The sequence below is a fragment of the Cherax quadricarinatus genome, chromosome 97 (assembly GCF_038502225.1).
Source record: "Cherax quadricarinatus isolate ZL_2023a chromosome 97, ASM3850222v1, whole genome shotgun sequence".
Taxonomy (NCBI): Eukaryota; Metazoa; Arthropoda; class Malacostraca; order Decapoda; family Parastacidae; genus Cherax; species Cherax quadricarinatus.
The window spans coordinates 11,700,058-11,727,466 of NC_091388.1; the positions used below are offsets into that span (position 1 = coordinate 11,700,058).

Here is a 27,409-nt window from a genome sequence, read left to right on the forward strand (position 1 = left end):
TGGGTAGTAGGCTGGGCATTGATGGGTAGTAGGCTGGGCATTGATGGGTAGTAGGCTGGGCATTGATGGTAGTAGGCTGGGCATTGATGGTAGGCTGGGCATTGATGGTAGTAGGCTGGGCATTGATGGTAGTAGGCTGGGCATTGATGGGTAGTAGGCTGGGCATTGATGGGTAGTAGGCTGGGCATTGATGGGTAGTAGGCTGGGCATTGATGGGTAGTAGGCTGGGCATTGATGGGTAGTAGGCTGGGCATTGATGGGTAGTAGGCTGGGCATTGATGGGTAGTAGGCTGGGCATTGATGGTAGTAGGCTGGGCATTGATGGGTAGTAGGCTGGGCATTGATGGTAGTAGGCTGGGCATTGATGGGTAGTAGGCTGGGCATTGATGATAGTAGGCTGGGCATTGATGGGTAGTAGGCTGGGCATTGATGGGTAGTAGGCTGGGCATTGATGGGTAGTAGGCTGGGCATTGATGGTAGTAGGCTGGGCATTGATGGGTAGTAGGCTGGGCATTGATGGGTAGTAGGCTGGGCATTGATGGGTAGTAAGCTGGGCACTGATGGGTAGTAAGCTGGGCACTGATGGGTAGTAGGCTGGGTATTGATGGGTAGTAAGCTGGGCATTGATGGGTAGTAGGCTGGGCATTGATGGGTAGTAGGCTGGGTATTGATGGGTAGTAAGCTGGGCACTGATGGGTAGTAAGCTGGGCATTGATGGGTAGTAAGCTGGGCATTGATGGGTAGTAGGCTGGGCATTGATGGGTAGTAGGCTGGGTATTGATGGGTAGTAGGCTGGGCATTGATGGGTAGTAAGCTGGGTATTGATGGGTAGTAGGCTGGGCATTGATGGGTAGTAGGCTGGGCATTGATGGGTAGTAAGCTGCATATTGATGGGTAGTAGGCTGGGCATTGATGGGTAGTAAGCTGGGCATTGATGGGTAGTAGGCTGGGCACTGATGGGTAGTAAGCTGGGCACTGATGGGTAGTAAGCTGGGCACTGATGGGTAGTAAGCTGGGCACTGATGGGTAGTAAGCTGGGCATTGATGGATAGTAAGCTGGGCATTGATGGGTAGTAGGCTGGGCATTGATTGGTAGTAAGCTGGGCACTGATGGGTAGTAAGCTGGGCACTGATGGGTAGTAAGCTGGGCACTGATGGGTAGTAAGCTGGGCACTGATGGGTAGTAAGCTGGGCATTGATGGGTAGTAGGCTGGGTTCCGATGGGTAGTAGGCTGGACATTGATAGGTAGTAGGCTGGGTATTGATGGGTAATAGACTGGGCATTAATGGGTAGTAAGCTGGGCATTGATGGGTAATAGGCTGGGCATTGATGGGTAGTAAGCTGGGCACTGATGGGTAGTAAGCTGGGCACTGATGGGTAGTAAGCTGGGCACTGATGGGTAGTAAGCTGGGCATTGATGGGTAGTAGGCTGGGTTCCGATGGGTAGTAGGCTGGACATTGATAGGTAGTAGGCTGGGTATTGATGGGTAATAGACTGGGCATTAATGGGTAGTAAGCTGGGCATTGATGGGTAATAGGCTGGGCATTGATGGGTAGTAAGCTGGGCATTGATGGGTAGTAGGCTGGGCATTGATGGGTAGTAGGCTGGGCATTGATGGGTAGTAGGCTGGACATTAATGGGTAATAGGCTGGGGATTGATGGATAGTAAGCTGGGCATTGATGGGTAGTAGGTTGGGCATTAATGGGTAATAAGCTGGGCATTGATGGGGTTGTAGGCTGGGTATTGATGGATAGTAGGCTGGGCATTAATTGGGTAGTACACTGGGCTGGATATTGATGAATAGTAGGGTAGGTCTCAAGCAAGATATTGGTAGATACTAGGCTGGGCAGTGCTGGATATCAGGCTGGATATTGGCATCAGGCTGGGCACTGCTGGATAGCAGGCTGGATGTTTGTATTAGGCTGGGCACTGGTGGATAGCAGGCTGGATATTGGCATCAGGCTGGGCACTGGTGGATAGCAGGCTGGATATTGATATCAAGTTGGGCACTGGTGGATAGCAGGCTGGATATTGGCATCAGGCTGGGTACTGGTGGATAGCAGGCTGGATATTGATATCAAGCTGGGCACTGGTGGATAGCAGGCTGGATATTGGCATCAGGCTGGGTACTGGTGGATAGCAGGCTGGATATTGATATCAAGCTGGGCACTGGTGGATAGCAGGCTGGATATTGGCATCAGGCTGGGCACTGGTGGATAGCAGGCCGGATATTGGTATCAAGCTGGGCACTGGTGGATAGCAGGCTGGATATTGGCATCAGGCTGGGCACTGGTGGATAGCAGGCTGGATATTGATATCAAGCTGGGCACTGGTGGATAGCAGGCTGGATATTGGCATCAGGCTGGGCACTGGTGGATAGCAGGCTGGATATTGATATCAAGCTGGGCACTGGTGGATAGCAGGCTGGATATTGGTATCAGGCTGGGTACTGGTGGATAGCAGGCTGGGCATTATCATGCTTGTACTGCAACATGCATTTCTTGTGATCTTGGTATCAGTAATTGTGCAATATTCTGTCTGCCAGAGTCACGTGTAGGTATGTACTCATTTAATTGTGGTTACAGGGGTCGAGTCATAGCTCCAGGCCCCACCTCTTCACTGGTTGCTACTGTGTGTGTGTGTGTGTGTGTGTGTGTGTGTGTGTGTGTGTGTGTGTGTGTGTGTGTGTGTGTGTGTGTGTGTGTGTACTCACCTATATGTGGCTGCAGGGGTTGAGTCACAGCTCCTGGCAGCAGAAGTCTTCTACTGTCGTATTATTTTTACAGTTCCTTGTTAATGGGAGAAATCACAGAAGCGCTTGGAAATTCACAGTTTTTTCACACATTGGTTGTTGTAGATACATGTGTGTTAATGTATGAATGGAATCATATAAGTAATAAGCATCTAGGATTAATTTGACCGAGGTTCATTATACAGTGGACCCCCGGTTTGCGATATTATTTCATTCCAGAAGTATGTTCAGGTGCCAGTAAGGACAGAATTTGTTCCCATAAGGAATATTGTGAATTAGATTAGTCCATTTCAGACCCCCAAACATACACGTACAAACGCACTTACATAAATACACTTACATAATTGGTTGCATTGGGAACTGATCGTAAAGCGGGGGTCCACTGTATACTAGTATCTTTCGTTTTTTGTCTATCAGTGTTTCATTACATATAAACTCCATGTATGAATGAACTTGTATAAGTTATGTATGTGTGTGTTATTGTATGAAGAGCCTCAAGTGTAAGCACAAGTGATCGTCGTCTTACCGGGGTTTGACTTATGTTTCAACTTGTCGATGCTGCGATAACTGCAAAAGTTTTCTTTGTACTCTACAGTACTGTGTATTTATTGATGGAATAAAGTTGTCTTCATATATTTACTTTTCAGTAATGGTATTTAGTTACAGTAATTGTTTGTTTATTTACTTAAGTGACACTAGGTATTTATTTATCACATATGTACGATATTTACAACTTAAGTTGGATTTTTAATTGGAACGTAACCCCATTGTAAGTCGAAGAGTGCCTGTAGCTAGAGAAATGTTAATGTAGAGGTTGACTCTGGTAGAAGCAGTTATAAGCATCTATGTTAAACTAACTACAACTTAAAATGCAAGGCTGTGCAAGCTTTTATTTCTACTGCAGGTAGTTGCAACTGTGTGTGCATGTGCGACATTGCTAGTATCCTGGTGTAGGCATCAGCACCTCCCCCTGGTATAGGCCTCCAGGTGTAGGCTTCCTGCACCTGCAGAGCCTCCGCCTGCAGGGAACTCCTACCTTGCGATTGTTCAGTGGCTGAGGTGGACGGAAGTTGTTAACCAAAGGTTCGTGATGATCGTTCATCATGGCTCGGAAGTTCCTCAGCTGGGGAGAAGAAGGTCACTCATTATCCGAATTAGCCATAGAGAACTAAATATATTAGTCAGTACCATAGTGAAGAACAAACTAAGTGGTTGGTCACATCCCAGTAGAAATAAGTCACTTTGACTTCTTTTCGGGGGTTTATTATTGTTAATTTAGTCTAGGGATGTGCCGAAGTATCAGTATTGGCCATTTTCATGGTATTGGTATTGGTAAAAAATCAGCCAATACCAGCCAATTCTATTTAAAATATTAATTCCCACATATGTGCTTAAAAATAGCAATATTAACACTCCTTGTTATAATTGTGAGTTACACACACACACACACACACACACACACACACACACACACACACACACACACGCACACACACACACGCAGACATACATGCACTCACACATGCACACACACACTATCAACAAGTACCTTTAACCCTTAAACTGTCCAAACGTAGATCTTTTTTTTTTTTTAAATATGAGAGCATGTGAAAAAAACCTTGCACACGCGCGCACACACACACACGCAGACGTACACGCACACACATGCACACACACTATAAACAAGTACCTTTAACCCTTAAACAGTCGAAACGTAGATCTACGTTTTTTTTCAACATTTGAAACTATGTAAAAAACGCAGATCATCATCATTTTTTTTTTTAAATATGAAAGCATGTAAAAAAAACTTGATCTACGTTTTTTTTATATATTTGAAAATATGAAAAAAAAAGTCAATCTACTTTTGGAGCGCTACGCATGTGAACGTAGATCTGTTTGAACAGTTTAAGAGTTAACAAACAATATCTAACACAGTGAAGAGGCGGGGCCAGGAGCTAGGACTCGACCCCTGCAACCTCAGCTAGATGAGTACAACAGACCTAGTTATGAGTAGCATCTCGGATAAATTATTTAATCTTCCTTACTTTATTTTCCCTAAACATTGATGCAGATTCACTGGTGAGTATGTATACTACATTGCGGGGCCAGGAGCTAGGACTCGACCCCTGCAACCTCAGCTAGGTGAGTACAACAGACCTAGTTATGAGTAGCATCTCGGATAAATTATTTAATCTTCCTTACTTTATTTTCCCTAAACATTGATGCAGATTCACTGGTGAGTATGTATACTACATTGCATGAATAATCCAGCCTATGAATACAAGGTTGCAACTATACATATACATCATTATAAATAACTAAAGTGGAATGAATTCTTATCAGTAATAATAATCGTGATTAATCATAATATAACGTATTAATGTTCAATGCTTAATAATAACCCACATGGAGACAGAAATTAGAATAATTTATCTGTGTATTTTGACCTCCTCCTGGGGTCCTCTTCAGCGGAAGAGGACCCCAGCTAGGAGTCGAAATATACAGATAAATTAATCTTCTAAATTTTTTGTCTCCATGTGGATATATATATATATATATATATATATATATATATATATATATATATATATATATATATATATATATATATATATATATATATATATATATATATATGTATATATATATATGTATATATATATATATATATATATATATATATATATATATATATATATATATATATATATATATATATATATATATATATATATATATATAATGTATATATATATATTATTATTATTATTATTATTATTATTATTATTATTATTATTATTATTATTATTATGACCTCACAGCATTACTCAGTTCCCTTAATTTCAATACATCAATCATCACACTCACAGAAACCTGGCTTAAGCCTGATATTACAGATATCTATACCATTCCTGGCTACATGGCCATACACAACTGTAGAACAGACCAGCAAGGGGGAGGAACACCTATATACTATTCAAATCAACTCGAATGTATCAATAAATCTTGCACAAGGAACAAACATGGAGAATATATTATAGCCAAATTTAAATCAAAAGACCTGCAAAAAACCCTTACAGTTATATACATCTACAGAGTACCACAGTCAAACATTTATCACTTTAGTGAAAAACTAGAAATCATGACTACTGATGCACACATGAATAAAGACCACCTACTACTAACGGGTTATTTCAACATAAACATACTACACGACCAGGACCCACAAGTAACTGAATTCACAAACACAATGAGTAACTGCCTGTTGCTACCAGCAAGAATCTCTGAGACAAGCATCTCCTTAATAGACCACATCTGGACAAACACCATATCCCCTTTAAAATCAGGCATAATCACAGACAACACTACAGACCACTACTCAACCTTTCTCATAACTAATCTGAGCAAACTACCACAAGACTTTACTAAAGTAACCTTCAGACTACATAACGAGACAGCAGCAGTTAACAACTTTATAGCAGCTATGAATAACATTGATTGGCAGAATGAGCTTGAAACATATACAGATATGAATGAATGTATAAATAATTTTCTAAAAAAATGTCCAAAGCCTCTATAACAAACATTGCCCCAGAAAAGCTAAACAGATCACAGCAAAGAGACTGAATAATCCCTGGCTAACACCAAGCATCCTCAAATCCATTAACACAAAGCACAAATATGAAAATATAGAATGGGTCAAATAACTAGAGAACAGTCGAGAAATTACTCGTCAGCACTTACCAGCCTGATAAGATGATCAAAAAAATTGTATTATGAAAATAGATTACATAACATCAAAGGTGATATGACAAAACCTGGAAAAAACTATCTGAAATTCTTGGAACTAAAAAGTTATCCAAAAACAAAGCAATCAAACAAACAAAATCAGATGAACCCCTACTCACTCCAACCGAAACAGCAAACAGACTTAATGTTTTCTTCTCCACCATAGGAAAAATTCTAGCAAGCAAAATACCAAGCACAAACACCCATCCATCAGACTACCTCATAGGTACCTACCCAAATACGCTATTCCTGTCTCCAACCAACCCACTAGAAGTTATGCTCATCATAAACACCCTTAAAAACAAGGCAGGAGACATAAACAGCTTGCCTGCTTTTATGTACAAAAAAGCTTCTCAAGTATTGTCACCAATTATTGCAACGCTCTTTAACAAATCCATTGAATCATCTACCTTCCCAACAATCCTCAAAATAGAGAGGGTCACTCCAATCCATAAAGGATGTGACCAAGCTGACTTGAATAACTATAGACCAATATCTAACTTACCACTGCTCTCTAAAATCTTTGAAAAATTAATTCGTAGACGGATCTATTCCTACCTCGTTTCACACAACATATTAAACCCTTGTCAATTTGGATTCAGAAATAATAAAAGCACAAATGACGCTATCGTACACATGCTAGAACTAATATATACCGCACTTGAAAAGAAAGAAGTCCCGCTGGGCATTTTCATTGATTTACGTAAAGCTTTTGATACAGTCGACCATGAACTACTGTACTCCAAATTAATGCACTATGGTAGAGGCCACTCCCTCAATTACCTAAAATCATACCTTAGTAACAGAACTCAATATGTGTATGCAAATGATGCAAACTCTTCCACCCAACCAGTCACAGTAGGAGTCCCACAAGGAAGTGTCCTTGGACCACTCCTCTTTCTCATCTACATCAATGATCTACCGAATGCATCACAGCTACTCAAACCCATATTATTTGCAGATGACACAACATACGTCTTCTCCCACCCAAACACAGTCATACTAGCAAACACTGTCAATGCTGAATTGCAGAAAATATCTGCCTGGATGATGACTAACAAACTTACCTTGAACACTGATAAAACCTATTTCATTCAGTTTGGAAACAAAGCTGCAAACGATCCATTTAACATGACGCTAAATGGATCATCAGTCACAAGACTCACAGAGGGAAAATTCCTAGATATCCACCTTGACAGTAGCCTTAAGTTCCAGACACATACAACAAATCACCAAGAAAATCTCCAAGACTGTAGGCATACTATCAAAGATAAGGTACTACGTTCCACAATCAGCTCTCCTGGCACTGTACCATTCACTCATATACCCTTATCTTACGTATGGAATTTGTGCATGGGGATCAACAACATCCAATCACCTAAAATCCCTAATAACCCAGCAAAAGAGAGCAGTAAGAATGATAACAAATTCCCACTCCTGCCAGCATACTCCACCAATTTTCAAAAGTCTAAATCTGCTCACCATTAAGAACATCCATACTTATTCATGTACCTACTACATACACAGAACAATACACAAATATAAACCCCCCACTCAAACTTTTCCTCACAACACAAGACACAGATCTCTTTTTGATACACCTCGTGTCCATATCACACTGTGTAAAAACTCTACACATAAAGGGCCCCAAAATTTGGAATTCATTACCAGAAAACACTTAAGTAACCCGGTCTGAAAATCAATTTAAGATTCTTCTCAAAAGCCACTTAATCACCCTAGACTAAATGCTAAATACTCAGTACACACATACTCACTTATGTACTCCCACATCATAACTTCAACAATCACTTTGAACCTTTTATCCATTGTTGACAGGAATATAATTAAATCATTGTTTTTCACAAAAGCATTTTAGAATATAATACGTATATCTTTGTATTATACAAATGTTGATTCATTTATAATTAATATTCTACTGTACAACTATGACATACTACTACTTAGTGTTAAGTAGTCTGTAACCCAATAATGTTAAGTTGGCCCATAATGCCTAGGCATAATAGAGGCTCTCTTTGTATTACAACCCACTATTGTATATACACAATCTCAATGTACTGTGCAAAGACATTAAATAAATAAATAAATAAATAAATAAATAAATAAAATATATACACATACATATACATACATACATACATAAAGCAAATATCGCAAACCAAGAGATACAAGATGCAAAACAGCCACGGGGGGAGTAGAATGATAGCTTTAGGCCTTTCGTGTTGCAATCAACACATCATCAGGAGCTTGCAAAATTCCAGAAAAGAGGAGGGTTTCCACGCAATTTTGCAAGCTCCTGATGATGTGTTGATTGCAACACGAAAGGCCTAAAGCTATCATTCTACTCCCCCCATGGCTGTTTTGCATCTTGTATCTCTTGGTTTGCAATATTTGCTTTATGCATGTATGTATGTATGTATGTATGTATGTATGTAATTCAAACCAGAGGTGGACCCCATTATATATATATCTATATATATATATATATATATATATATATATATATATATATATATATATATATATATATATATATATATATATATACAGTGGATATACATATATACAATGGTCCCTCGTTGTTCGTAATTAATCCGTTCCTGGAGCCGTTACTATAAACGAAATTTACGATTTACGAATCAATTTTCCCCATAAGAAATAATGTAAATACAATTAATCCGTTCCTGACAATCAGAAGTATTAAAACAAAAAAATTTTTAACATGAAATGTACATGTAGTACATAAACAATACAATGGGAAATGATGAATAAAACATTAACAGCATAACACTTACCTTTATTGGAGATTCTTCTTAGTGTATAGGAGACTGGTGGAGGAGGAGAGAGTGGATTGTTTATAGTTTGGAAGGGGAATCCCCTTCCATCAACTCCTCAGGTACCATTTGCTTTTCTGGGGTTGCTTCTCTTCTCTGTTTCTTAATGCCACTAGGACCACCTTGAGAGTCACTAGAGTCCTGTCTCACAAAATAACTGTGGAGAGAGCTCTGTTTCTGGCGTCTCTTTAACACTTCCCTAAAATGGCCCAAGACTTTGTCACTGTACATGTTGCCAACCTGGCTTGCAACAACCTTGTTAGGGTGATGTTTCTCCATAAAGCTTTCCATCTTACCCCACATAGTAAAAATCTCTTTAATTTCTGAAGAAGGCACCTTCTTCCATCTCTCTTCCTCCTCCTCTGCAGCAAGATTCTGAGCTGCGATGTGTTGCTCTTCCTGCTGAAGCTCTTGCAGCTCCTCAGTGGTGAGCTCTTCATTGTGGTCTTCCACCAATTCTTCCACATCCTCCAAACTCACATCCAACCCCACGGAACTCCCCAGTGCCACAATTGATTTTACAACAGACATAGGCTCATTAGGGTCAGTCCCAAATTCTTCAAAATCCCTCTTGTCGACACAATCTGGCCACAGTTTTCTCCAGGCAGAGTTCAAAGTCCTGGTAGTCACTCCCTCCCAAGCCATACCTATAAGGGTTATGCAGTGGAGGATGCTGAAGTGTTCTCTCCAAAATTCCCTTAGGGTCAAGTGAGTGTCTGTGGTCACAGTCAAGCACCTGTGAAACATTGTTTTTGTGTAGAGTTTTTTAAAGTTTGCAATAACCTGCTGGTCCATGGGTTGGAGGAGAGGAGTGGTATTCGGGGGCAAGAACTTTACTGTGATGAACCCAAACTCCTCGAAAATTAGGTCATCCAAGTTTGGAGGATGAGTAGGTGCATTGTCCATTACTAGCAGGCACTTGAGATCCAATTTCTTTTCCAGGAGATACTCCTTCACGCTAGGGCCAAACACTTCATTGAACCACTCGACGAAAATTTCCCTCGTGACCCATGCCTTACTATTAGATTTCCAAAACACACACAATTTACTCTTCATAACATTGTTTTTCCTGAACACTCTGGGATTTTCAGAATGGTACACTAGTAACGGCTTCACTTTGAAATCCCCACTAGCATTAGCACAGAACATTAGCGTCAGCCTGTCTTTCATAGGCTTGTGTCCTGGCATTGCCTTTTCCTCTTGTGTAATGAAGGTCCTCTTTGGCATTTTCTTCCAAAAGAGGCCTGTTTCGTCACAATTGAACACTTGTTCAGGTTTCAGTCCTTCAGCCTCTATGTACTCCAGGAATTCATTCACATATTTTTCAGCCGCCTTGTGGTCCAAACTGGCAGCCTCACCATGCCTTACCACACTGTGTATGCCAGTACAGTTCTTAAATCTCTCAAACCAGCCTTTGCTGGCCTTAAATTCACTCACTTCAACACTATTTGCAGGCAATTTCTTTACCAAATCTTCATGCAACTGCCTAGCCTTTTCACAAATAAACGAAGTCATAAGAGTATCTCCTGCTAATTGTTTCTCATTTATCCACACCAATAATAACTTCTCAACCTCTTCCAGTACTGGTGATCTCATTTTTGTCAGCACAGTTACTCCCTTTGCAACAACAGCATCCTTGATTTCCTTTTTCTTTTCCACTATGGAACATAAGGTTGTGTAGGGTTTCTTATACATCCTGGACAGTTCGGCCACACTTGTACCACTTTCATATTGTTCAATGATGGTTTTCTTAAATTCAATCATATTTCTCACCCTCTTCACCACAGGCTTGGCACTAGGAGCTTTCTTTGGAGCCATGGTAGCTTATTTAGTACTTGCAAGCACTAAAATAAATGGAATATTATGAAATATTTCGCTGGAGCACGTGAGGGGACCTTCGCTCACTGGTAAACAATGCCAGACTGGCTGCCGCCCTGGCTCACGCCGTGGGTACGCGTCCCGGACGAACTACGACTCGCGAGTCAACCTATGAAAAGCGAGTCCATGTTTATACGAAAATACCTCTATGATTGGCGAATTTTACGATTGCCGGGAACTACGAAAAGCGGGGGACCACTGTATATATATATATATAATGGGGTCCACCTCTGGTGTGAATTACATACATAGTACAATACATGTATATATATATATATATATATATATATATATATATATATATATATATATATATATATATTTATTATCACACTGGCCGATTCCCACCAAGGCAGGGTGGCCCGAAAAAGAAAAACTTTCACCATCATTCACTCCATCACTGTCTTGCCAGAAGGGTGCTTTACACTACAGTTTTTAAACTGCATCATTAACACCCCTCCTTCAGAGTGCAGGCACTGTACTTCCCATCTCCAGGACTCAAGTCCGGCCTGCCAGTTTCCCTGAACCCCTTCATAAATGTTACTTTGCTCACACTCCAACAGCACGTCAAGTATTAAAAACCATTTGTCTCCATTCACTCCTACCAAACACGCTCACGCATGCCTGCTGGAAGTCCAAGCCCCTCGCACACAAAACCTCCTTTACCCCCTCCCTCCAACCTTTCCTAGGCCGACCCCTACCCCGCCTTCCTTCCTCTACAGACTGATACACTCTTGAAGTTATTCTGTTTCGCTCCATTCTCTCCACATGTCCGAACCACCTCAACAACCCTTCCTCAGCCCTCTGGACAACAGTTTTGGTAATCCCGCACCTCCTCCTAACTTCCAAACTACGAATTCTCTGCATTATATTCACACCACACATTGCTCTCAGACATGACATCTCCACTGCCTCCAGCCTTCTTCTCGCTGCAACATTCATCACCCATGCTTCACACCCATATAAGAGTGTTGGTAAAACTATACTCTCATACATTCCCCTCTTTGCCTCCAAGGACAAAGTTCTTTGTCTCCACAGACTCCTAAGTGCACCACTCACCCTTTTCCCCTCATCAATTCTATGATTCACCTCATCTTTCATAGACCCATCCGCTGACACATCCACTCCCAAATATCTGAATACATTCATCTCCTCCATACTCTCTCCCTCCAATCTGATATTCAATCTTTCATCACCTAATCTTTTTGTTATCCTCATAACCTTACTCTTTCCTGTATTCACTTTCAATTTTCTTCTTTTGCACACCCTACCAAATTCATCCACCAATCTCTGCAACTTCTCTTCAGAATCTCCCAAGAGCACAGTGTCATCAGCAAAGAGCAGCTGTGACAACTCCCACTTTGTGTGATTCTTTATCTTTTAACTCCACGCCTCTTGTCAAGACCCTCGCATTTACTTCTCTTACAACCCCATCTATAAATATATTAAACAACCACGGTGACATCACACATCCTTGTCTAAGGCCTACTTTTACTGGGAAATAATTTCCCTCTTTCCTACATACTCTAACTTGAGCCTCACTATCCTCGTAAAAACTCTTCATTGCTTTCAGTAACCTACCTCCTACACCATACACCTGCAACATCTGCCACATTGCCCCCCTATCCACCCTGTCATATGCCTTTTCCAAATCCATAAATGCCACAAAGACCTCTTTAGCCTTATCTAAATACTGTTCACTTACGTGTTTCACTGTAAACACCTGGTCCACACACCCCCTACCTTTCCTAAAGCCTCCTTGTTCATCTGCTATCCTATTCTCCGTCTTACTCTTAATTCTTTCAATAATAACTCTACCATACACTTTACCAGGTATACTCAGCAGACTTATCCCCCTATAATTTCTGCACTCTCTTTTGTCCCCTTTGCCTTTATACAAAGGAACTATGCATGCTCTCTGCCAATCCCTAGGTACCTTACCCTCTTCCATACATTTATTAAATAATTGCACCAACCACCAACCATATATATATATATATATATATATATATATATATATTGTTATTAAAGTGTGTGGATATGTTGATATTGTCTTGTGCATCTGTATGTTAGGTCCAGAGTCCATTAATTAAGGATGGTAATGTGAGCTTTGTAGCTCCAGACTCCATTGTTTACGTACCTGAATGTTGCATGTGTAGCTTGTGCATCTATACACATATACACTTTTGTTTACACATGTATACATACATATACACATCTGTATACATACAAATTGAAAATATTGTTTATCATAGGATAAAAAAAACACAAAGGACATATATAAAGTTAATATATTTGTTTATAATTGATTATTATAGTTTTGTAGTTTGTTAGCAGCAAGAGTCTGGTTGACCAGACAGTTAACAAGGGCTTGTGATCTTGGACGTGGATCTGACCCCTCACTTGTACGTTGTTCAGTATGGTATACCGAACAAAAGGTTCAGTTTCACGAGTATAACGTGTTTGGAACGAATAATTACAAGTATACTCCAGGTATACTGCAGGTATACTGCAGGTATACTCCTTAGAATGCAGGCGGGAGAGATACATGATTATATACACTTGGAAAATCCTAGAGGGACTAGTACCAAACTTGCACACGAAAATCACTGTATGAAAGCAAAAGACTTGGCAGACGATGCACCATCCCCCCAATGAAAAGCAGGGGTTTCACTAGCATGATAAGAGACAACACAGTAAGTGTCAGGGGCCCAAGACTGCCCAACTGCTTCCCAGCATACATAAGGGGGATTACCAATAGACCCCTGACTGTCTTCAAGCAGGCACTGGACAGGCACATAAAATCAGTACCTGACCAGCTGGGCTGTGGTTCATACGTTGGACTGTGTGCAGCTACCAGTAACAGCCTGGTTGATCAGGCCCTGGTCCACCATGAGGCCTGGTCACAGAGCGGGCCATGGGAACGTTGACCACCCAGAACTTTCTACAGATATACACCATTGATATAGGGGAGTTTTAAAAATTCACTGGGTGTACAGAACAAGTCACATGGAAATCTATAGCTTAAGGTCTTTTGCATTCTGTACGTCATCAGGAGCTGTGCAGTGTTTGAAGACTAGCAAGTGTCATGGGCCACCATTGATACCTCAGAGAATTTCCCATAGCATATGTTACTGTCTTGCAATATTTCATAGCTCCTGATGATGCACAGTGAACATGAAAGATCTAAAGATTTCCATTCCCAAGTGGCTTATTTTGTGTTTTTGAGATTACCTGTTTGTGATTTTATTGCTCCACTGGCTATATTGTACTCTTACTGCATTCATTTTTGTTTTATTTTTTGTAATATATGTACTGGAAGTTGAAGCTATGGTAATATATTAATTTATTTTTTTTGTTATTATTTTTTGCATTATTTTGATTTCACAGACATTGGATAATTCTTACACAGAGTGCAGGCTATTCTTCACAGCTTAAACAGAGTGGGGGCTATCTGTCACAGCTTAAACAGAGTGGGGGCTATCTGTCACAGCTTAAACAGAGTGGGGGCTATCTGTCACAGCTTAAACAGAGTGGGGGCTATCTGTCACAGCTTAAACAGAGTGGGGGCTATCCTTCACAGCATAGACATTCCAGCCCCCATAAAGTCTTAATTGGTAATGGGGGTCATCAGGTGAATACCAGTTGAAATCTCTGTCCTACTATAAAAAAATATACATTTATATAACTCTGTCTGTTATATCTTCGAAATTGGTCATCCTGTGTTATTTAACTGTTGTAAGAGAATATGTTCATCACTTAATATTATAGCGCGAAAGTCCCCGTTTATAGCTAAAATAGAGACTTTCGGCGTTATATTATTATCTGTTAATATATGAAAAATACCATGGTATTATCACTATTATTGTTATTATTGTCACTATTATTGTTAGGTAGGATTTCTTGTGTATATAGAGTTTAAGTCTCGGAACCATCCGGTGAATTGTTCAATTGTTTATGTCCGGCTGACTGACGTTGGGTCAGGTGATCCAACCTGACGACGCATCAACAGACTGGCAAGTAGTCAGTCCGCTCCCTGCTCTAGCCCTGACAACTGATCGTATGTTGGCTCTTACGGTGTACAGTTGAATGGTTTTGAGAATTGGACTCTAGAGCTGACTCACTTTGTTCCTCATTACTCTGAAAGATTCTTTTGATATTTATATTCCTGGTCAGTTCAGTAATCCATAGAGATACTTTACGGCCAGATTCAAAGGTCTTGTTAAATCTTGTACCTTTTGTATTTTGAGTTTACAGTCTTGTTAAGACAAAGACGTAAATGTTATTGAAGACTGAATTACAGGAAGAATAATTAAACTTTCTTATTAATGTGACATTTCCATGATTTTGAACTAAATGTATATGTTAAATTTATTGTACAAAGTATTAAGTTACATTAACTACAAAGAGAAGATAAAGTATTGTATTTAAATACTTTAATAAATTTGAATATTATTCTATGGAGTTTCCCAGTTGAAATTATTTCCCCTAGACTCTAAATTACCTATAACTCGGATCCAAAAATCTTGTTGCATAAGAAATAAATGGTAACAGGCCACATTCTGAAGTTCTTTAAAAAAAATTTCTTATTCGCAACACTGTACAACATACAATTTCAGTGTAAAAAATATAGTTATTGTACAACACTTCCCACTGTTGTACAACCCACGATTGGGCAGTATTTCTCACTATTGTACAACACTTCCCACTGTTGTACAACCCACGATTGGGCAGTATTTCTCACTGTTGTACAGCACTTCCCACTATTGTACAACCCACGATTGGGCAGTATTTCTCACTATTGTACAACCCATGATTGGGCAGTATTTCTCACTATTGTACAACACTTCCCATTGTTGTACAACCCACGATTGGGCAGTATTTCTCACTATTGTACAACCCATGATTGGGCAGTATTTCTCACTATTGTACAACACTTCCCACTATTGTACAACCCACGATTGGGCAGTATTTCTCACTATTGTACAACACTTCCCACTATTGTACAACCCACGATTGGGCAGTATTTCTCACTGTTGTACAACACTTCCCACTATTGTACAACCCACGATTGGGCAGTACTTCTCACTGTTGTACAACACTTCCCACTATTGTACAACCCATGATTGGGCAGTACTTCTCACTGTTTTACAACACTTCCCACTATTGTACAACCCATGATTGGGCAGTACTTCTCACTGTTGTACAACACTTCCCGCTATTGTACAACCCACGATTGGGCAGTACTTCCCACTATTGTACAATACTTCCCACTACTGTACAATACTTCCCAATAACGTACAGCACAGGTGCTCCTCAACTTACGATGGTTTGACTTCAGATATTTTAAATTACAATATTTTGACTACAGTGGTTTGGCTTATGATATTTTAACTTACGATGGTGGGGCAGCAATTACAGTGGACCCCCGCATAACGATTACCTCCGAATGCGACCAATTATGTAAGTGTATTTATGTAAGTGCGTTTGTACGTGTATGTTTGGGGGTCTGAAATGGACTAATCTACTTCACAATATTTCTTATGGGAACAAATTCGGTCAGTACTGGCACCTGAACATACTTCTGGAGTGAAAAAATATCGTTAACCGGGGGTCCACTGTACTTTGGAGATGTCACTTAAGATAATTACCCAGCATGAAGGTGACAAGTCCCTAACTTGTACGTAATAACGGCCCCAAAAGTCCCTAACTTGTACATAATAACTGCCCCAAAAGTTCCTAACTTGTACATAATAACGGCCCCAAAGCACAAGAGTAGAGAAGTTGACAGTTGTTCAAAGCCTAAGAGAAGTTGTGAATTGCTTCCCATCAGTGACAAAGTGATCAGTCTCCACATACTGTGCATAATTTATCAATTAAATTTTATAACAGGTATGCAATAAGATCACAATATGTATAGATGTTAGTGGACTGGTGTGGTTCGCATCCTGGGACAAAATTGACCTAATTTGCGGGAAATGCTCAGCATAACAAGTGGCTTTCTATATACTGTAGGGTTTGCTACTATTCGTGGTTTTGGTATCCACAGCGGTACCTGGAAATGTATCCCCTATGGGTACCTGGAATGTATCCCCCATGGGTATCTGGAATGTATCCCCATGGGTACCTGGAATGTATCCCCTGCTGGTACCTGGAATGTATCCCCATGGGTACCTGGAATGTATCCCCAGTGGGTACCTGGAATGTATCCCACACGGGTAACTGGAATGTATCCCCCGCAGGTACCTGGAATGTATCCCCTGCGGGCACCTCGAATGTATCCCCCGTGGATACCTGGAATGTATCCCCCGTGGATACCTGGAATGTATCCCCCGCTGATACAGGGATTCTACTGTATATGCTTTTTATTACTGGTATTCGGTTAGTTATAGTAATTATTTGTTTATTTACTTATTCGGTGACAGTAGTTATTTATTTACTTAGCATATCATATTTATATTTGACTCACAATATTTTCAACTTAACAATATTTTTCACTTATGATGGTTCACTGGAATGTAATCCCAATACTGTATTTTCAATTTGCAATAGTTTCGACTTAGGATATTGGCAACTTACGATGGGTTCGTTGGAATTTAACCCCAATATTTTCGATTTAGGATATTGCCGACTTATGTTGGGGCAATTGGAGCGTAATTCCAGTATTATCAGTTTTACAATATTTTTGAGTTAGGATATTGTTGACTGGCGGTGGGTTTGTTGGAACACAATTCCAACATTTTCGAGTTAGGATATTTTCAACTTACAATGGGTTCATGGGAACGTAACCCCCATCGTAAGTGAAGGAGGAGCTGTAGTTGAAATAAGAGTGGTCAGTGAGTGGTGCAGGCGAGGACCCTGCGAGGGCGGTAGCGATGGCGGACATACACCTTCCTGGTGCCCGGGTCTTGCAAGGGACGGTAATTGTTGCGCAGGTACTTCACCCTGTCCTCGTGCAATCCTTGAAACTCCTTCATCTGCAATCATTATTATTGTTATTACTTCTCTTTCACAGTGTTTATTATTACTCCTCTCACTATCATGATGTATATTATTATTATTATTATTATTATTATTATTATTATTATTATTATTATTATTATTATTATTATTATTATTATTATTATTATTATTATTATTGCTCTCACTGTCATGATGTGTATTATTAGTAGTAGTAGTAATAGTAGTCTAATATTTAATATAAATATTGTTACTATTATCACTGTTAGTAGTAGTAGTAATAATATAAATATTATTATTATTAATAGTAGTAGTAGTTATATATTATTATTATTATTATTATTATTATTATTATTATTATTATTATTTGTAAATGCTGCCTATGGGTCAGCACCTGGTCAATGGTAGACAATCAGGTTTGATGTGAGGAAGGAGAGAGTTGTTCTTGATCCCAGGATCAAGAGCCCTACACCAGCTAGTGTACACCAGCTCCTGGTATTAGTACAGTGTTACAGTACACTGGTGTACACTATCGTGTACTGGAGCTGTGCTTCCCCGCCCCTTGGATCAAACTTGATTATTTATCCTTCCCAGAACATTGTGACTATTATTACAGCATTTATTTTAATAGTAATAAACTGCTACTATTACTATTCTACTACTACAACCACTAAGTTGCGACAGCCATTAGTACTACTAGTAGTAGCAGTACTAATAGTAGTAGCAGTACTATTAGTAGTAGCAGTACTAGTAGTAGCAGTACTAGTAGTAGTAGTAATACTAGTACTATTACTAGCACCAACAGGTTTATAAGGCAGTCCAGTAGAGATTGATGATGCTGCAGGAGGGAGAGTGTGCGGGAGATAAAGTAGTGGGATGAGGAACGTGGAAGTCAAGAGCGGGGGGTGAAAGAGAGTGGGAGGGGAGAGAGAGGGAAGAGGGGAAAGGGAGGAGAGAGAATCTGTGTGGTAAACCAGGGAGGACATCAGTAGGCCCAATTAACGCTGCCGGAGATGCTATAAATCTCACTGCCTCTTGTTGGCTGCCAGCATCCACCCTTTCCCTCACGCCTGCCATCATCCACCCATACCCTCACGCCTGCCAGCATCCACCCTTCTGCTTCCCTCCTGCCAGCATCCACCCTTCTGCTTCCCTCCTGCCAGCATCCACCCTTCTGCTTCCCTCCTGCCAGCATCCACCCCCCTGGTCAGCATCTACCCCTCCCATCTACCACTTGCAGCTGACCTCGGTGAGATAACACCTATACATCAGGGACCCCAGACCTCAGGGAGGTAACACCTACATCAGGGACCCCTGACCTCAGTGACGTAGTCCTATACAATTAACACTGAGAGGGTTAAAGGAAGGATGGACTAGTTTTGGGCTGTGTAACACCTACATCAGGGACCCCTGACCTCAGTGACGTAGTCCTATACAATTAACACTGAGAGGGTTAAAGGAAGGATGGACTAGTTTTGGGCTGTGTAGGTATAAATAAGGCCTATTCTAAAGATCAATTATTGATATTGGTCACTGGGGCCCAGAGCTACAGTGCTAGTCATAGCATTATGCCAAGTGAGCAAGTGACCTGAAGAGTGTCATCATGGGCTTGGCCTCCCTAGTTTTGAAGGTTCCCTAGCAGATGCGATTGATACAATGTTATGGTCCTTGAAGGCATAATTTAATTTCCTCATGTTTACCATATCTGAGTAATTGAAATTTCTCATGACGCCTGGAGCTTTGCAAATCAATGCTGTGGCTGACCTAGTGAGGAAATTATAGATCCATTACGCCGTGGTCACACTTGTCGAAGGTTTTTGCAATCTGTATATATTACATCTGCATTCTTTTTGTCTTCTAGTGCATTTAGGACCTTGTTGTAGTGATCCAATAGTTGAGACAGACAGGAGCGACCTGTTCTAAACCCATGTTGCCCTGGGTTGTGTAACTGATGGGTTTCTAGATGGGTGGTGATCTTGCTTCTTAGGACCCTTTCAAAGATTTTTATGATATGGGATGTTAGTGCTATTGGTCTGTAGTTCTTTGCTGTTGCTTTACTGCCCCCTTTGTGGAGTGGGGCTATGTCTGTTGTTTTTAGTAACTGTGGGACGACCCCCGTGTCCATGCTCCCTCTCCATAGGATGGAAAAGGCTCGTGATAGGGGCTTCTTGCAGTTCTTGATGAACACAGAGTTCCATGAGTCTGGCCCTGGGGGGGTCATTTTTTTGTCAGTGCATTCTGCTGCGGCTTGCTAAAAACTGAGTCATATTGGGACTTGAGTAGCTCACTCATTTCCTTGATAGCAGCCATAAGCATGATGTCTCAGCCTGCTGCCACACTTCACAGTGATCTCTCATTGCTCACATGGCTGCTGTGTGAGAGGAAGTGTTGCACTGTTGTCTCTCACCCGCCCCATCTTTTTTTCCGGTGTTCCCTTTGGTGTAGGGGCTGTACATGTTTAATTATGGGTAAAAGGAAGTCTTTAACACCTGAAACTATAGCTCAAATCATAGGGCTTCACAAAGCTGGGCACCGAACGAAAGAAATAGTGGAGAATGTTAGTGTGTGTGAGCGTTCAGTGAGGAAATGGGTGCAGTGTTTCAAGGCTGGTGACAGTGTCGAGTTACCGTCTGCCAAACCTCGGCCTGGCCTCTCCAGGAAGACATCTGTTCGCACCTTAACTGTGCCTCACACCCATACAAGAGTGTTGTTATAACTATACTCTCATACATTCCCCTCTTTGCTTTCATGGATAAAGTTCTTTGTCTCCTCAGACTCCTCAGTTCACCACTCACGTTTTTCCCCTCATCAATTCTATGATTCACCTCATCCTTCATAGACCCGTCTGCTGACTCGTCCACTCCCAAATACATGTATCTGAACACATTCACCTCCTCCATACTCTCTCTCCCTCCAGTCTGATATCCAATCTTCTGTTACCTAATTCCTTTATTATCCAGCCAGGTAGAGACAAATGAAAGATAAAATAATGAATATTGAAGACAGTGTTGATTATATAAAGAAAGAGAAAGCAAGATAATGTATATAAAGAGTGCAGCCAACATTGACAGGGGAGACATAACAAGGATATTAAAGATACTTATCAACAAGCTTAAAATAATAAATCATTATATTGCACCTAAAATATTAAGACAAAACAGAGAGATGAAGTAAAAGAAAATATATATTGAGAGAGAAAGAATAACAAGATTGAAAACTAAACAAATAATTAAATTAATTAAGAAATATTGTTAAAATATTTACATAATATACATTGTACATTATAATATACATTATAATATACATTGTACATTATAATATACATTGTGCATTATAATATACATTGTACATTATAATATACATTATAATATACATTGTACATTGCAGAAACAGCTGCAATGGGGAAGGTAAGTTGCAAGTATGTATTTATATAGCGTAGGGTTATAAAACTCCTCTATATGGTACAGACTTGCCTGGTTAATGCAACGTTCACTTTAAAGCACTTTGATAACATGTTGCTTTTCAGTTATATTCACTTTTATTTTCACCGCTTGCCTTGTTTTTAAGATGATTTTCTGCCGTTTTCAGTTATTTTGTTTTTATTTTTGTGACCACCTCATAGGATTCAGTATTCACACTGTTTGAGGCCTAGGTGCCAGAATTTATTATTTGCACTAATCGAGGCCTAGGTGCCAGAATATTATTTACATTAATCAAGACCTAGGTGCCATAATTTATTATTTATGCTAATCAAGGTCTAGGTGCCAGAATTTATTATTAACAGTAATATTGAGATGGGAAGTACAGTGCCTGCACTCTGAAGGAGGGGTATTAATGTTGCAGTTTAAAAACTGTAGTATAAAGCACCCTTCTGGCAAGACAGTGATGGAGTGAATGATGGTGAAAGTTTTTCTTTTTCGGGCCACTCTGCCTTGGTGGGAATCGGCCAGTGTGATAATAAAAATAATAATATTGAGGCCTAGGTGCCAGAATTTGTTTGCATTAATCAAGGTCTAGATATACCTCCAATATAATAAAAACAATATTCAGGTCGGCCATCAATAATCCGGCAATCAGTAATCCAGTTCCATCAGTAATTCTGTTCCATTGGTAATCCAATTCCATCAGTAATCCGGCACTAATTTCGGCTAGCATAATTTCAAATTTCCAGGGTTGCCACACCAACCTGCCGCTACTGTTTGGTGGCACTACTTGCTGCATAAGTCATTCCAATTTCTTTTTCTCCATTTATTGTTATAACCTGCTTTTAGCTCTAGCCATGGTTCCTACGAATAAAAGAAATGCTTCCCGTTCTGTTAAACACATACACTGCACATTGTCCATAAAAGATAAGGTGGCTTTGATGCCGCTGTTGGTCGCCATGAGCTCAGCTCACTCAGATAAGCTGTGACTGGTAAATTTAGACCTACATATGAGAGAATAGGTCTGTGTGGTGTGTGTGCACTATACAGTGGAACCTCAAATATCGAACTGCTCCCAACACGACCAATTATGTAAGTGTATTTTTGTAAGTGCTTTTATAAGTGTATTTTTGAGGGTCTGAAATGGACTAATCTAATTTACATTATTCCTGATGGGAATAAATTCATTCGATAAAGGCACTCGAACAGCCTTCTGGACCGAAGGAAGTTCGATATTTGAGGTTCCACTGTATAGAAAAAATCCTGCAGCGCGCGGTGCATAATGAGAAAAAACTCTGACTAAAACAGCGACTTGGGGCGGCTAACGCATGTGGCACCTAAAGTAAAAAAAAAAAAAAAAAATAGAAAAAAATATGAAAATTGAACTAATGATATAGAAAAATATCTTAAGACTTTAGCAACACTCTGGTATAAGAATCGTTGTTGTACTATGTTCCTACGAGGAATTATAGTCATTTATAACAAACATAGTCACTTATAACATATAAGACAGCTCTGTAAGAGAGTTTACTGTATAAGGTAAAATGTGCCTCAGGGAGATCAAAGAATCATTTTGTATTAGCAAGTTATTTTCTTACAAATTTTTATTTCTTTGTGGTACAAAAATAATGTAATTTACATTTAATGAAATATTGGTAGGTACAAAATAGGCACTGAAGTCAGTGGCTTCAATGCATGCTGGCCATATTTTGGTCCATCCTGGGCCATATTTTGGTCCATCCTGGGCCATATTTTGGTCCATCCTGGGCCACATTTTGGTCCATCCTTGACACATTTCAGTGCATCCTGGACCATTATCAGGTGACAGTAGTCCAGAATCAACAGAAATGGCTCATTCTTCCACTCCGAGACTTTAGTTATGTATGGAATTTTCCCACAACGGATTTGTGACTTTAATTTTCAAGACTAGAGTATATAATTCACAAAAAGCTTTAGGGAAGTAAAATAATTGAATTTGGATTATGCAAGCAGAGTCATTACCTGTGGTTCCCATTAACGTCGAGTCAGAGAAATTGACTTGTCGAGTCTGCTTGAAATAGGCAAAGTCTGGTCTAGGGTAGAGAAACTTTCAAAAATAATTTTGACTGTCATAGGAAAATGGGTCATGCATCATCATGCGTAAAAAGTGTGGTAATGAGTTGTGTGGTGGAGCTATAAGAAATCTGACAGCCCACAGAAGACAAAAAAAATAAATGAGATTTATCTTCCAAAAAAATAGCGAAGAAAATTATGCATAACAAAAAAAAATTACAAAATGCTTGAAGTAGATGTAGTAAAGTGAGATGTAGTAAAGCAAAACCAAGAATAGCAACACAAACAAACAATAGCAACATTAAAAGCAGGAGGGATAATTAAAATCAGTATACCGGGTGTTTCAAAACGATGGACCCGTATTTGTAATCACTATCTATGCAAATGAGGTCCATCATTTTGAATCACCCTGTTTAAAAACAAAAGTACACTTGTAATAATTGGAGATATTTTCTATGTCAATACTACTGTATTTTCCTGCATATAAAATGCATGAGAATATATGACAGTGTTGGCAAGCAGTTGTAATATTGAGCGGTAAGCCAGCGGAAGGCCTCGGTCAGATGACCAAAAGCTCCAAAGGCAGGTCATCATCTGACTAAGATCCGCATCAGGAAACACTTGTAACATTAGTAAACAACTGCTCAAGTGTAACACACAGTCTACCCTCGACCCTCACTTTGAGCATATAAGACGCAGGCTCATTTTCTATGACTTATCGTGGGAAAAAAGCTGACCTTATATGCCGGAAAATACAGTACACATATAGGTGAGAAAATGTTTATAGATGACAAGGTGAGTTGTACTGATGGCCAGGTAGTAGGTGTGTTAGTGTGCAAATATTCGCACATAGAAGTCACTTTAAACCATACCCCCGGCCGGGATAGAACCCGCGGTTATAGTCTCAAAACTCCAGCCCGTCGCGTTAGCCACTAGACCAGCTAGCCACAATAAGATTCATCCAACTAGTTATATTTCTACACCATAGGAAGGTTAGCATAGGCCACCACTGTGACCACAAATGCAAGTTTTTACAGACGAATCTCCAGCTAGCGTGGCCGTGACGAACTCTAGCTCAAGTCCCTTCACTGCCGTCAACATGACTTAAGAAATCGTAATGACACGATTGCAAACAAACCATACCCCCGGCCGGGATTGAACCCGCGGTCATAGAGTCTCAAAACTCCAGCCCGTCGCGTTAGCCACTAGACCAGCTAGCCACAATAAGATTCATCCAACTAGGTCTAGCTGGTCTAGTGGCTAACGCGACGGGCTGGAGTTTTGAGACTCTATGACCGCGGGTTCTATCCCGGCCGGGGGTATGGTTTGTTTGCAATCGTGTCATTACGATTTCTTGAGTCAAGTCACTTTATCTGGCTTTTTATGGTTATCTTAGGTAATTTAAACACATGTTGCTATGCATCAAGATCACAATAAACAGGTGATATAACAGTATGCAAAACAACCACTGTGCAAAAAATAGTGAAATTCCAAGGTTTATTAAACAGTTAACTGCTATTATCTTGTCTAGATTTAAGTAGTTATTATATATACTAGGATTAGTCTGGGTGAAATGCCCCGGCAAGATTGTGACTTTCTTCGTATACTTAACAAATCAAAATTGTCATTACACATCCACCTTTACAAAGACATAAAAGCCATATTCTTTTAAGTGGTCTCAGTTTCTCACATTGTCAAGAAACTGTAAAAGGCATATAAGGCTGAGAAACAAGGTCACCTGTGAGGTCATATGTGAGGTCACATCTCAGCCTTATAAGCCTTCTACCATTCTCTTATTTTTACAGTTCCTTGATAATGTGAGAAATCACTAAAGCATTTGGAATTGAACCATTTTTTCACAGTGGTTATTCTGCATATGTTGCTGTATGTGATTATTGTACTTATGTGCACCTGTACTTAAACTTACTTTCAGTCCGACTTGGACTATTATCCAGTCGTGTGACTAGTTAATAAACCAAGTCGGACAGAAACATCATAAGATTCAGTCTTCTATGTCTGGGTTATTTGTGTATTATTCCAGTCAGGGTATTGTGACCGTTTTAATTGTGTGTTAGTGACTATGTGAAGACTAAACTCACCTGGTATTGTGTGTAGGTGTGTTGCTGCTGCTGCTGCTGCTGGAGGTACTGTTGAGATCTGCTGTAGTATTGTGCATTAGTAGTGCTGCTGCTGCTGCTGCTGTTGTAATCTGCTGATGTTGTGGGCTTGTATCGTGACTGTTGTATTAAACCATCCACCACCACCACTACTGTATTTTCCCTTGTATAATTGAAGTTACAGACTGTAGTGGAATTGCTGTTGATGTTGCACTTGTGGCTTGTTCTAGTGTCTCAAAATAAATGAATTACTCTACCACCATCACCACCATTACTACCACCACTACCACCATAACCACCACCACTACAGTACCATGCTTATGGTGTCTTATACCATGTATAACTGTGGCAGTGTTGTTGATGCTCTTCTATGTTGCTTGTAGTATTGCTGTTGCATCATTATTCTTGTACAGCAATACAGTATACCAAAACAAACCCAGCTCATACAATTCTTTCTTTATTCTTTCAGTTGTCTTCCTGCAGAAAATTAGTTACCAGTCTTGTCCCAGTGTACTTCTGCTGTAACTAAGTAACTTTCTGTATCTACCATTGTGAGCTTCAAGTGTTGGTCTTGTATCATGGTTCTTCACCAGCTCCTCTACTACCATTGTCTGCTGTATTCTACCATGTGTGGCTGAGGTTGCACAGTAAACAGGGGAAAAAATGCGGACTTCGAATTTTTGGCACTTCAAGTGACCCTTGCCACCAAGTGTGTGGGTGTCGTCATGTGATCAGTGGAGAAGCGAGCCTCCCACACTTTTCCTATGCCAAATGACCCAAATGGGTTTACCACTTCTGAAAATGCTGCATTATGATGATAGTACAGCAGCAATAATGTAATCGAAAAAATATTTTGCGGTCTACATTTTTTGGATTTGTGATTTTCTTTTTTGTCACCACTGAAATGCATACATTTTTTAAAAGCAAAATGGACTATGTATCTTTATTGAATCAATGAACATTTGATTACAATATGGAAGTGTAACGGTACAGAGGATATAGATAAAGCCAGGATGTATGTTTACACTTCTCGCTTTGCAGTACACCGAAAACTTTTATATTTTTGCTCGATAATGACCCACATGGAGACAGAAACTCAATAGATTAATTATTCCATATATTTTGACCCCCTTCTTGTGTCCTCTTCAGCAGATCTCAAGATCCTCTTCATCTGTGATGAATAGTTTTGAAAATCGACAAGTTGAAGAATTGAGACACTGATGCAACATATGGGAATCTTACTGAAGAAACGTTTTGCCACTGTGTGGCGAAACGTTTCTTCAGTAAAGATTCCCGTATGTTGCATAAGTGTCTTAATTCATCCTCTTCATCTGCTGAAGAGGACCCCAGGAAGGGAACAGAATATACAGACCAGTCGAACTGCATTGGTATACAAGTGGTTTCAGTGCCGATCAGTATTTTATTAAATGTTAATTACACTTTGTACAGCATAAAAAGAAATAAAATTTTGAATTTGAAGTAATCTAAGTTGTTTCCCCTCAAGGGAGGTTCTATGATGCTGGTGAGGGGCTCTTGATCTAGGGAATTGGATCTGTGCTCCAATTCCCTGAATCAAGCCTGAAT

The 27,409-nt window shown here is 40.0% G+C and overlaps 1 protein-coding gene and 1 long non-coding RNA gene across 3 annotated transcripts in view; both read right to left on the reverse strand.

Moving 5' to 3' along the window:
• The window catches only part of LOC128704985 (carbonic anhydrase 2), a 383,971-nt gene that overhangs the window by 41,438 nt on the left and 315,124 nt on the right, over positions 1-27,409 (reverse strand). For both annotated transcript variants that reach the window (XM_053800203.2, XM_053800202.2), the window contains exon 7: positions 3,792-3,878. In XM_053800203.2, the coding sequence (XP_053656178.1) occupies positions 3,792-3,878 (87 nt within the window). The remainder of the gene's footprint in view (positions 1-3,791; positions 3,879-27,409) is intronic.
• On the reverse strand, positions 13,552-26,301 carry LOC128704987 (uncharacterized). The gene is made up of 2 exons (XR_008409619.2): positions 25,808-26,301; positions 13,552-18,251 (listed from the first exon to the last, which is right to left on the reverse strand). It is a non-coding gene; the product is annotated as an uncharacterized lncRNA (long non-coding RNA).